The sequence below is a fragment of the Sesamum indicum genome, linkage group LG2 (assembly GCF_026168435.1).
Source record: "Sesamum indicum cultivar Baizhima isolate 11 linkage group LG2, ASM2616843v1, whole genome shotgun sequence".
NCBI classification, from domain to species: Eukaryota; Viridiplantae; Streptophyta; class Magnoliopsida; order Lamiales; family Pedaliaceae; genus Sesamum; species Sesamum indicum.
In genome coordinates, this window is record NC_142658.1 from 20,774,352 (window position 1) to 20,787,248 (window position 12,897).

The 12,897-nt window shown below is 39.1% G+C and overlaps 2 protein-coding genes across 6 annotated transcripts; both read left to right on the forward strand.

Moving 5' to 3' along the window:
* The first annotated feature begins 1,333 nt into the window (after positions 1-1,333).
* On the forward strand, positions 1,334-3,469 carry LOC105156381 (uncharacterized). Of its 5 annotated transcripts, none has more exons than XM_011072498.3 (4): positions 1,334-1,921; positions 2,169-2,374; positions 2,485-2,551; positions 2,668-3,469. In XM_011072498.3, exons 2-4 carry the CDS (start codon positions 2,190-2,192, stop codon positions 2,968-2,970), a joined length of 555 nt encoding a protein of 184 aa, XP_011070800.1. In that variant the 5' UTR covers positions 1,334-1,921; positions 2,169-2,189; the 3' UTR covers positions 2,971-3,469. The 5 variants fall into 5 exon arrangements, with proteins under 5 accessions (XP_011070800.1, XP_020547687.1, XP_011070799.1 ...); XM_020692028.2 differs by having other exon boundaries at positions 1,334-1,504; positions 2,144-2,374; positions 2,488-2,551; XM_011072497.3 differs by having other exon boundaries at positions 1,335-1,921; positions 2,144-2,374.
* Positions 3,470-7,056: 3,587 nt separating this feature from the next.
* Positions 7,057-7,847, forward strand: LOC105156382 (uncharacterized). Its single transcript, XM_020691926.2, has one exon. The coding sequence runs from the start codon at positions 7,263-7,265 to the stop codon at positions 7,626-7,628; it is 366 nt and encodes a 121-aa protein (XP_020547585.2). The 5' UTR covers positions 7,057-7,262; the 3' UTR covers positions 7,629-7,847.
* Positions 7,848-12,897: the final 5,050 nt, after the last annotated feature.

Consider the following 12,897-nt stretch of genomic DNA (forward strand, 5'->3'; position numbering starts at 1 on the left):
AAATACTAATTAATAATTATTGATAATTGATATTATTATACTCGATTCATTTCCTAAAAGATACATGTAAAATCGGATTTCAGAATTATTTCTAATATTTGAGTGTGCAATATAAAATTTGAAACAAGAAGAATCACTTACCAATTAAGTACTTGTTTACGAAGCTAAATTGAAATTAACATTAATGGTGTTAAGTTTGAATATATACAATTAAATCTCTTATATATTATATGATAGCAAACTTTCACAAATTACTATTAATTATTGCAGTATCAATAAAAAATATTTATTTAATGTTGTAAGAAGACGATTTTGCTAAGTTTAGATATAAAAAGAAATAGAAAAGAAAGGTTCCGTCTTTCAGAAACCCTATCTTCTTTTATTTAAAAATACCACTACACATTCTCAAAGTTCCCATGAAGACTACAAATCCTTCAGACATATCAATATAATCTTTACTGGTCAGAATTTCAAGAACTATAACATCAAAGTCCGCAACCCATTATTTTGGAAAATTATATGTTTTTGATCTCACACAATAAAAAATATTATGTTTCTTACCCATAGTTTATAGGTTAAGCACAAATTTGATTTCATAGAGTATAAAATTATAGCTTTTTTTAATCCCAAATCTTTAATTTTTAGCCTATGATACTAAATCTATTAATTCTAAAAAAAATATGATTTTTCACTATAATTAATTATTATAGCTCAAAAATAGAAAATCATGGCAAGTACAAATCAGTCATGACTTTGTAACAATAATTTTTTGTTATTTCTTCAAGTGTAGCCAAAGCATTACATGGGCAAAATCGTAGCAAATGGTTTAACTATGACTTAAAATTATGACTAATATTGATTAGTAATAATAAAAATTTAAATTTTTTATTTTGATTTTATAGTATAAACTCATAAATCGTTAGAATAAAAAATTCAATATTTTCTACTTTAAGAGATTAAAATCGCAGTTTTTCGTATTATTTTCTTTAATATACAGGTAGCTATTTGCACGTAAAGTCGAAAAAAAATTAAAAGAAGTTAGAGAGAGAAAAAAATATCGGAGATCTACTTTGTAATATAATATTTATTGTAGCACCCCCCAAGTTCCAACGCCCTTCCTATTTCTTTATTTAATGTTTTCAATTTGAATATATAATATTATTACAGTTATAGAAAAAGAGTAGGGTCTGTTTGTTGTATTTTTTAAAATTTATTGCAGCCTTGTATCAGTTGTTGTCTCCCACGCACTAGAATTAATTACCGTAATAAAATTTTCTTTCAAATCTGTCGATGTCATCCTATCGGTCACATGTGTATAAAATCCCACAGAGCCCTTTTCAGCCTTCTCTCCTCCGTGCTTGAGAGTTGAGACTTGAGACCGACCCTTCTATCAATCTACACCTAATATCTTTTTTTTCTCCTTTTTCTCTTTTAATTTTTTCTTGTTTCAAGTTGTTCTGCTAAACTAGGAGCCCTCACAATCTTGTACAGCTCTCTCTTTCAGGTAAACTCAGCTCCTTTCAACCTCTGTGCCTGTCCTCTTTGTAGTTGGGAAGTTGGTGGGCTGTAGTTCTGAAACAACCCGTTTCTTCTTCATCAAATCTTTTGATTATTTCTGAAGTTTCGGATTTCCAGATGTGGTTTTGATCAAGCTTAGGATCCCACAAAAGTTTCAGGAATTCCCAACAGATCTGCAAAGTTGTCTGATTTTTTCTTCTCCATTTTTGAAGAAAAGTGAGTGTCTTTGAAAAATTATCTTCTGAGATTTCAAGAAATCTTCTTGTTCTCTCGAATGGTCACGAGGGGTTTGTCTGATCTGTTACTCAAGATTATGGGAAGTTATGCTAAAGGACGAAAGTTTCGAATTTTCCTATAGATCTGTGTCCGTATAGTTTTCTTCTCAAAACTATTTAACTGTTATGTAAGTATTTCTTTCTTCCCCGCATATATATATATATATTAGTATGTAAGAAGAGGTCAAAAAATCTTAGCCACTCTTCTCATCTTCAGCCCACGTTGAACGGATCTTAGCTTAAAATAAAAGCAAATGGAAGATATTTCTTAGTTTGTTCACAGATCTGCGACTTGTTTGTCTGCTGATTATTTTTTCTGAACAAGATTTCACCTTTCTTAAAAATAACAGGTGTTAATTTGTTCATATTTTCAAGATCTTGAAGAGATAAAAGAGTATGAATCACTACGCGATTCAGCAGACTAGTTTTGCTGCCTGTGAAGAGATGAGAGGCAGCGCCGTCGCCTGCAGATCTGTGGAGATGAAAGAAACGGTGGTTTGCCCCAAACCGCGGCGGCTCGGCCTGCTCCATACCACCCTGAATGACCCCTCGTATGTCAGACCCTTGAGATGGCATGCCAGGTAAATTTTCTTGCTTTTAAACCCCTTTTGGTCCTTTTCACTCTTACCATGTCCATGGCATATTTTTATTTCAGTTCTGATTTTCTTCTTTATTTTCTGGTTTTGATCAGCAGCCATCACCAAGAGGTCTTCGACGCCAAAGCTGGAAATGAACTTCTGGACATCATCCTATCAAAGGTCTGTCTAAGCTTTTTCTTTCTTGTAATAAACTTTTCTGTCAAATTCTAGGTTCGACATCTGCAAGAATCCTATAAACACTTAATCTAACGAGTATTTGGCTTATAAATCGACAGGGTGGTTCCGGTACAGATCAATCAGTCACACAGTTAGCCTCGTCGCCCCCATTTTTTTCCGGGTCTCCGCCGAGCAGAGTATCTAACCCGCTAATTCAAGACGCCCGATTCGGGGACGAGAAATGCACGCCTGTTTCTCCAAGGGCAATCCCCATCCCATCGGGGCGGGCCTCGTCCCCTTCCTCCGCCCGCAAGGGCGGCTGCGTCAGGGCCAATTTTGGTAACAATCCGGCAGTCCGGGTCGAGGGGTTCGACTGCCTCGACCGCGACAGCCGCCGGTGCAGAATCCCCGCCCTGGCTTAGAAACAGTACATACAAGAAAGTTCAATTCGACATGGAAGAGAGATTTTGATCAAATTGAGGTATCAGTTCGTGTCCAGTGTACATATACGGTGTTCGAAAAGAAGTTGTCTGTAATTAAAGGGATCAGTTTCTATTGTAAGTATGAGTTGATGAGAGTAATTTGACCAATTTGAGAAATAATTTTCATGGTTGTTTAGGATGTAGGAAGGGGCAGCCCCTTTTTGTAATGGTGTAAGTAAGAGATGAGAGGAGGGGTGCCCCTAGTAATTTAAGTCCCCCTTTGGGGGTTAGTTTTGAGATTTCAGTAGGCGGCTTTGAGAGGAGGAGGAGGGGAGGAGGAGAATCTGTATAAAAGAAAGCTCTCTCTCTCTCTCTATATATATATATATGTAGTTGGCAATGAGTCATCATGTTTTGTAGTTAAATTCACTTTTGTAAATGAATGAATGCTAAAATATTTGTTTTTGTAAGTATAATATAATGTTTTTTTCTTGCATCATTCTCCTTGTTCGTCACGCGAAATCATGGAAAGAGCGTGGGGCCCTGCATCCACTCCTCGTGATTGATTGGTGTTCATACACCGTACGTACCTCTTCCATTTAGTTTTATTTAATCTACTTGGACGTTTTTTAAGACAATAACACACGATATGAACATAGATAATAGGGATATTTACACTGATTTGTATTGAGATTTGGTGCTGTGACATTTAAATTTAATGTATTTTAAGAATTATATCTAGTACTTTTATGTGTATTATTCAATAAATAAATTTATATGTTAATAAAATTTATAAAATTTGTTGGTATCAATAAAAAAGTTGAATGAAAGTCTATATTTATTCTAATTGATTTTCATATTTATTACATGTTAATATGAATTTTCATTCAATGTTTTTGTAAGTATCGATGAATTTTATGAATTTTAACTAATGAATGGATTCGTTTATATCAATGGTACTTAATATAATTTTTTAAGTCACGTGGTATAAGTATAATTATCTTTGGATAATATTGTAATAATACACGATTATGATATGAGTATTGATATTCTCAACTGTAGGGATACGGTGGCATGGCTAGTTCTTGGTTTTTCATTAACTGCGTTGAAAATTGAGGATGGCTAAAGTGTAACGTCGATTTGTCAATATTTGTGGCTGGAAACGGCAACTCCGTCTTTTCTTACCTCCTACCTAAGCCTAACTATAATGTATTAATTCATCACTTTTTGACTGAACTAAATACACACTCTCTTGCTTGTAATTTCCTCAAGTACTTTCACCCCACCAACTATTATATTTGAACTCCAGATAGATATATTGATATGTATGGTTGAGATTTGTCACTCTTAATTATCCGCTATTACCAAAATTCCATCAAATGATTAGATAATATATAGCTGAACATTATGGTAAGAGTTGGCATGTTTTTGTTCGAATTCGACAACTTACGTCTACATTGAGCTAATTTAATGTTTATGCAAATGTATTATACTTGAATAATGCTTCAATAAATAGCATTAAATTTCTCAGTTTAGAATTTTAAATTTGATTGCTAAAAATGAAATCCAGCTCACCAGTAATCTGAAGTGAATGAATGCTACTAGTGCTTGTATTTTTTGCTTAATTTTTAGGGTAAATTACGCTAGCACTCCTCGAGGTTAGGTCTAATTAGATTAACACCTCTTATTATTTGTAAAATTGAAACTATACTCTTGAGATTGTAGTTCTATAAATATACACTGTTATTTAGTGATTAAATTTTACATAAATACTCTTTTAAAATATATTATGCTAACACCCCAGGGCAGCACGCACTCGTAATTTTATAAAGTACAGTGGTTATACATAATTAGACCTAAGTCCAGGAGCATGGATATAATTCACTGTAATTTTTATTCACCAAAATGCAATTTCATGTATTGAATTTTGGCAGATCCACCCTTGGAGGTGTTTTCACCTCTTTATTGGGCTCCATTGGGCCAGCTACGAAACTGATTCACCACTAAGACAAAGTTAAAAACCTTGTTGCCCAGATTGATAGTCAGGGGTTTGAATCATGTAACGGGTAACACTGTAATAAGGTCCAGATTACATATATAACATATTAAAGGAAACTAATATATGCATTTAACCTGACAACCTTGTCCCAGAAATTAAAACTGTCAAATTGAATTATAATGCTCAGTGTTTGAGGGAGAGTAGATTATTTGAAAGGAAAAAGAAGAGGAAAAGGAGAGTAAGTAGATTCGATTTTGATAAAGAATCCAGAAAAGCCAATAGATAATTAGTCACGTAAAGAGGTATCCAGATGTCTGAATTCTGAACGAGTTACGACAATTTAGCTTTATCTCAGGATTTCCTTTTAAGAAATGAACTCCCTCTTCTGAGGTTGAGGTTGAGGTTGAGGTTGAGGTTGTGGTAGGAGAACTTTTAGATCATACCTCCAACCTTCAATCTTAGCTCGTCTTATCAATTTTCATAAATCTACACTCACAAATTTAAATTCAACGAATATTACTCAGACTTCAATTACAATCTTTTGATACTTAAATTAATAAAGTCAGTTCTAATATATTTCGAATAACATTAATTATAAATAATACTAATATATTTCGAATAACATTAATTATAAATAATACAAAATACACATGGTATCTGAAGAATTATGTATTTATAGCAGTTATCTGCTTGTACAATCAATTAAAGTCTCCCGACACAGAAATAATTGGAAGGTCTCTATAATATCAAATTCGATCCAAATAAAAAACACTTCTGGGACTATTTTATATTTCTCGTCAGTTTTAAGGTATTCAGATCATCTAGCAATGTAATTGGGCACCACACCACTTGGGACAGATTTAACTTTGATTAATACAAGACAGAAGAAGAAAATGTGTCCGTAAAGCTGAAGGGGTAGAGCGTCAAAATTTGGTTTGGCTAGGGCATGCATGGTTCTAAAGGACATTCAACGCGACGGCCCTATCACCTTCGTCGGTCTAACAGCCGCCCCTGCACAGCGACCCTGACCTTTAATATTTGCCGGCCGCCTACTGCCATCAAAAGCTCTCACAGTAATCTAACCGTAATAATTTTAAACATACGTAGGTACCTACGTGGGATAGATAATTTTCTGCCACATATATCCCAAAATAGTAAGGGCCTATCTTTGACGCTAACGGCAGCCACCATTTGACGGGGAACATTTCCATATTTTGGTCTGTGTCTGTCCGATCTGCGAATGCAATTATTGTCACTCCAACAGATAAGATTCTGCAATTTCTGCTCAATATTGTGAATATTAATGACATTTTATACGTATGAACGTAACGTATTATTTTTAATTGAATGGATAACAACACGCCTGAAAGTTTAGCTTAAGAAGCACATCCATTGCAGCTTTAGGACAGAATCCGATACTAAAGATTATTGTGTAGATTCCTCATCTTTCCCTTTTTCCCAGGGATTGAACTTGTGCTGTAAGAAAGTTGTGCTCTTTATGTCTTATTTGTAGTGTTCTTACCACGTAAAACTCTTTTACCAAAACCCCGAAATATTCATTTTTTCTTGTGAGTTAAGAAATAAAAAATTCTAACTGAGTTTGCTCGTATTTTAAACTAATTACACTATAACTTTGATTTACATATAAAAACATTGATCAGTTACTTATAATAAAACATTGATCAATTTAATAAGAATTTGCGTCCAGAGAGTCGGGATCATTTTTCTTTATGTTGATGATAATAATTTGTAGTTTGCAATTTTTTTTTCAATTAGGTTAGATTGAGCCAAAATAATTACAGAGTAAGTATGAAATATTTATCATATAATTCAAACTTTTTTTAAATTATTTATCAATTATATAATAAGTATATTACATCTATCATATAATTAACTTAGATCCTATTAAACCCTATCTGAATACATAAATTGGATGTAGATTAAAATTTGAGTTGCTAGCTTCGGAGTCGATTACTTAGCGTGGCCCTGTACGTGGCTTATAAGGCGTGCATGGTGAGCACTTGCCTGAATTCAATTTGAATATTCCAGCGACTAAAGCGGCGTATTGTGGTCCAAAAAGGCTCCTACACTACTACATTAATTAGGAATGCTCCCAAGAAAGACCACGAGCCCCTCACGTGCGGGTTCAAACTCGTAAATTGACCTCGTCACCTTCCACCCCAAGTTCCCAGAAAAATAAACCACCGCTCATCTTCACCGCTATATATACCAAATATTTGCAAATATATTTCAAAATAATTGATTGAGGGAAACCACATATATACATGCAAACATGAAGAGGCGAACAGTCGGTCCAAGAAAAGGAGCAACGACGACGGCGAAGACAGTCACCAATAAGGTGATAAGGAAGAATGCCAATGGGGCGGCGGTGATGAAGCAGGCGAAAGAGGCGGTGGCGGTGGCTGTGGAGGGGCGGAGAGAAGAGGCGGAAGACAGGGTACCATCGGCGGAGGAGGTGGCGGAGTGGGCGGGTTTGTGGAGTGGGGTTGATGAGGAAATGTCATGGGCGACGAGTTGGTGCCCGTTTTGGGAGATGGAGGCTACGGGGGATGCTTATGACGCCTTGTTTGGTGATGTTTTGTGGGATTTTGATATTTGGGACTTGAAAGCAATTGGGAATGCTCCTCAAAATGCATGACAAACGCACTTTTTCTTAGTTATTTATTTATTTTCCCGTCGACGTCTTTTAGTTTGCTAGAGAGAGAGAGAGAGAGAGAAATTGACGAAGTTTCTAGTTTATCCTGTTTTTGTGTTTTCCGATCGGGCAGTGTTGAATCGCGCAGTGTATAGGGGTTATATATGTTAAGTTGTGAAGATTGATTTGAAGAAGAAAAGGATAACCTGATTCAACTTAGAATTCCCAAGTTGAGTTGGAGAAGGATAACCCGATTCAAAGTTGAGTTGGAGAAGGATAACCTCATTCAACTTAGAAATCCCAAGTTGAGTTGGAAAAAGGATAAGTCATGGCTATATATACTACTCTTATTAGCATTGTTTCATAGAGCAAAGTAGAATAGAGTAGAGAGAAAAGAAAGAGTTGAGACGAGGGTGAGTGTTGTTTTTCACGTGTGGTGAAGACTTGCATACAAGTGTGTGTGTGTTGTACTCCTCAATTTTCCTCCTCTTTGAGTGTTTTCTCCTGGCTTGGTATCGCCCCCAGACGTAGGATTTATATCCAAACTGGGTTAACAAATTCGTGTGTCTTTTATCGCCTTCATATTCCACCTGTTATCCATCTTAACCCGATCCATTTCCTTACAACTGGTATCAGAGCCTGTTTCAAGGAGTTAAGATGGAGGGAAAGTTTCCAGTCGAACGGTTCAATGGTTCCGACTTTGGGTTTTGGCGTATGCAGATGGAGGCCTACCTGTACGGGAAGGACCTGTACGAACCACTTGCAGAGAAGTCCGAGAAGACGAGTGATGAAGAATGGAAGGTGCTCGATCGAAAGGCGATGAGCGCAATAATCCTGTCGCTCTCTCGGAATGTCGCCTATCATGTGAAGGGAGCAAAGAGCACGAAGGAAGTTCTACAGACTCTTGCCGATATGTACGAGAAACCCTCAGCAATGAACAAGGTTATGCTGATGAAAAAACTATTCAGGTTGCAGATGGAGGAGAGGAAGTCGGTGGCCGATCACCTCAATGACTTCAACCAACTCACGACACAGCTGGCGTCTGTGGATATCGTGTTTGACGATGAGGTAAAAGCGTTAATTTTGCTTTCATCTTTACCTGACAGTTGGGATGTGGTTGTTACTTCAGTGAGCACTTCGTCTGGGAAGGAGAAGATGAAGTTCGACAACATCAGAGACATGATGTTGAACGAGGAAACCCGTAGAAAGCAAACGGGTGGATCATCTGGCTCTGCGCTACATACAGAGTCCAGAGGGAGACCTGACACACGGGGTAAATACCGTGGAAGGTCAAGGTCAAGGTCCAGGGGGAAGAACAAGGGCAAGAAGGAGATGGTGTGCTGGAACTGCGAGAAGCCCGGACACATGAAAAGCGAATGTCGGGCGCCAAAGAAGGAAAAGGAGGGCCGAACAGCGAATGCCGCGACGGAGGAGATCACGGATGCACTCTTGTTGAGTGTGAGCAGTTCTTCCGATGATTGGGTTGTGGATTCAGGGGCCTCATTCCACTCATGCAGCAACAAAGACATCATGGAGCCATACACCTCAGGTGATTTTGGCTTAGTTTATCTTGCAGATAACAAACCCCTCAAGATTGTAGGAAAGGGAGATGTGCGGATCAAATCAACGAATGGGTCATGCTGGACCCTACATGATGTGAGACACATACCAGGACTGAAAAGGAACTTGATCTCAGTCGGACAGCTGGATAGTGATGGATTCCACACGACGTTTGGAGACGCGAAGTGGAAGATCAGTCGGGGAGCAATGACTTTGGCTCAAGGACTAAAGTCGGGAACGCTCTACATGGCGGGAGGATCTAGTTCAAACATTCCCTTTGCAGGAACTGTATCGCAGGCTAACCTGTGGCACAATCGCTTGGGCCACATGAGCGAGAAAGGAATGAACGTGCTGAAGTCGAAAGGACGGTTGCCCGAGTTAAAATCGGTGGAGGTGGGTCATTGTGAACACTGCGTGTTCGGAAAGCAGAAGCGGGTGAGCTTCTTGACCACAGGAAGAACTCCGAGGAAAGAAAAGTTAGAGCTTGTTCACACCGATTTGTGGGGACCAGCACCAGTGTCATCTCTTGGTGGATCAACGTACTACATGACATTCGTCGATGACTCCACTAGAAAGGTATGGGTGTATTTCTTAAAAAGAAAATCTGATGCCTTTGATACATTCAGGAGATGGAGGGCACTAGTGGAAAATGAGACAGGTCTACAAGTGAAATGTCTCAGATCGGATAATGGTGGCGAGTACAGCAGTGAAGGTATCAAGAATTACTGCGCCGACCATGGAATCCGAATGCAGAAAACAATCCCGGGGACACCTCAGCAAAATGGCGTTGCTGAGAGGATGAACAGAACACTGAATGAGCGTGCGAGATGCATGCGATTGAAGAGCGGACTACCAAAGATGTTTTGGGCAGATGCAGTCAACACGGCTGCTTTCTTGATCAATCGAGGGCCTTCTGTCCCGTTGAACAACAGGATACCAGAAGAGGTATGGAGTGGTAAGAAAGTGGATCTTTCTTTCTTACGTACGTTTGGTTGTTCAGCCTATATTTTGAACGATGATCGGACTAAGCTGGATGCTAAGTCGATTAAATGTACATTCATTGGGTATGGGACTGACGAATTTGGGTATAGATTTTGGGATGATCAAAACCGGAAAATAATTCGTAGCAGGAATGTTATATTCAATGAGGATGTAATGTACAACGACAGGAAGGTAAGCCCGGGCGATGACAAGAAGGAAAGGGAATTTGTTGATCTCGACATTTCAAATTCCGGGATCATGAGACCAGCAGATACGGATTCAGTGGGAGTTCAGACGGACGAAACCGAACAGACGGAGATAGAACCAGAACCAGTATCGGAGGAACCGATTACTGAAAGCAGCACACCCTTGGCACTGGGTCGAGAACCGAGGCTGAGAAGGGCCCCAGATAGGTACTCCCCCTCTCTTTATTACTTGCTTTTGTCTGATTGTGGAGAACCCGAATGTTACGCAGAGGCAGTCAATGATGTCCACAAGAGCAAGTGGGAGCTTGCGATGAACGACGAGATGAACTCGTTGAAGAAAAACAACACATGGGAATTGTGTCAGCTCCCAAAAGGAAAGAAGGCCCTACAGAACAGATGGGTCTATCGGGTTAAGGAAGAATCAGACGGGAAGAAGCGGTACAAGGCAAGACTCGTAGTAAAGGGATTCCAACAAAGATACGGTATTGACTTTACTGATGTTTTTACACCTGTTGTCAAGTTAACTACTATTCGTCTTGTGTTGAGCATGGTAGCGGCAGAGAACTTGGAGTTACAACAGATGGATGTAAAGACAGCCTTCCTACACGGGGATCTTGAGGAGGAGATATACATGGTACAACCAGAGGGGTATAATGGAGATGATCAGCAGGTGTGTCGCCTGAAGAAAAGCCTGTATGGATTGAAACAGGCTCCGCGGCAGTGGTACAGGAAGTTTGACAACTTCATGCTAGAGATAGGTTTCTCTAGATGCAATGCTGATCATTGCTGCTACGTGAAGAGGTTCGATGAGTTTTTTATCATTCTACTCCTGTATGTTGATGACATGTTGATAGCAGGATCAAATGTCAAGGAGATCAATAGGCTCAAGGATCAGTTATCGAGGAAGTTTGACATGAAAGATCTTGGCGAAGCAAGACAGATATTGGGCATGAAAATCACAAGGGACAAAGGTATTGGTAAATTATGGTTATCTCAATCTGATTATATTGAGAAGGTATTATGCAGATTCAAGATGGAAAATGCAAAACCGGTTGGAACGCCATTGGGAAATCAGTTCAAACTATCCAACAGTGATTCGCCCCAGACTGACTCCGAACGTGCAAAGATGAGAGTCACACCGTATGCCTCAGCAATTGGGAGCCTGATGTATGCTATGATCTGTACTCGACCGGATATAGCACATGCAGTGGGAGTAGTTAGCCGTTTTATGAGCAATCCAGGAGTGATGCACTGGGAAGCTGTGAAATGGATTCTTAGGTACCTGAGGGGTACTAAGGACCGAGCATTGGTGTTTGGTAAGGGCAAGCTTACCTTGTTTGGGTTTGTTGACGCTGATTTTGCAGGGAGTGACTATGACAAAAGGAGGAGCACTACAGGGTACGTGTTCACATATGGCGGTACAGCCGTATCCTGGGTCTCAAAGTTGCAGAAGGTTGTCACACTGTCCACGACGGAAGCTGAGTACGTGGCAGTTACTGAGGCAGCTAAGGAGCTCATTTGGCTGCAACACTTGTTGGGTGAATTAGGGAAACCTCAGGCAGATGTGATTCTTCATAGCGATAGCCAGAGTGCGATCCATCTGGCAAAGAATCCCGCGTTCCATTCGCGGACAAAGCACATCGAGATCAAGTACCATTTCATCCGACAACTTCTGGAGAAGAAGGCACTGCAGCTGGAGAAGATCCAAGGAGAAAAGAATCCTGCGGACATGCTGACCAAGGCGGTTGCGATGGCGAAGTTGAAGCTGTGTACGGCTTCGACTGGCCTTGATGACTAGAGTGGACAAACCCGGCGGTACCAAGAAAGAAGTGGAGAAAAGCTAATCAATCTTCAAGTGGGAGATTGTTAAGTTGTGAAGATTGATTTGAAGAAGAAAAGGATAACCTGATTCAACTTAGAATTCCCAAGTTGAGTTGGAGAAGGATAACCCGATTCAAAGTTGAGTTGGAGAAGGATAACCTCATTCAACTTAGAAATCCCAAGTTGAGTTGGAAAAAGGATAAGTCATGGCTATATATACTACTCTTATTAGCATTGTTTCATAGAGCAAAGTAGAATAGAGTAGAGAGAAAAGAAAGAGTTGAGACGAGGGTGAGTGTTGTTTTTCACGTGTGGTGAAGACTTGCATACAAGTGTGTGTGTGTTGTACTCCTCAATTTTCCTCCTCTTTGAGTGTTTTCTCCTGGCTTGGTATCGCCCCCAGACGTAGGATTTATATCCAAACTGGGTTAACAAATTCGTGTGTCTTTTATCGCCTTCATATTCCACCTGTTATCCATCTTAACCCGATCCATTTCCTTACAATATATGTTGATTGTGAATTATGAGTAGGAGCCAAGAACAACAAGAGCTTAATCTAACCCTCTTTCGTTGTTTCGTTTTTCTGGAAAGTTTAATTAGATATAAGTTCCTAGTAATTTACATAATTTCTAACGTCGGTAACTTGCTGACATGCATGAAACTCAGGCGACACGACGACGTCGTAATCTGTTGATGAACAATTC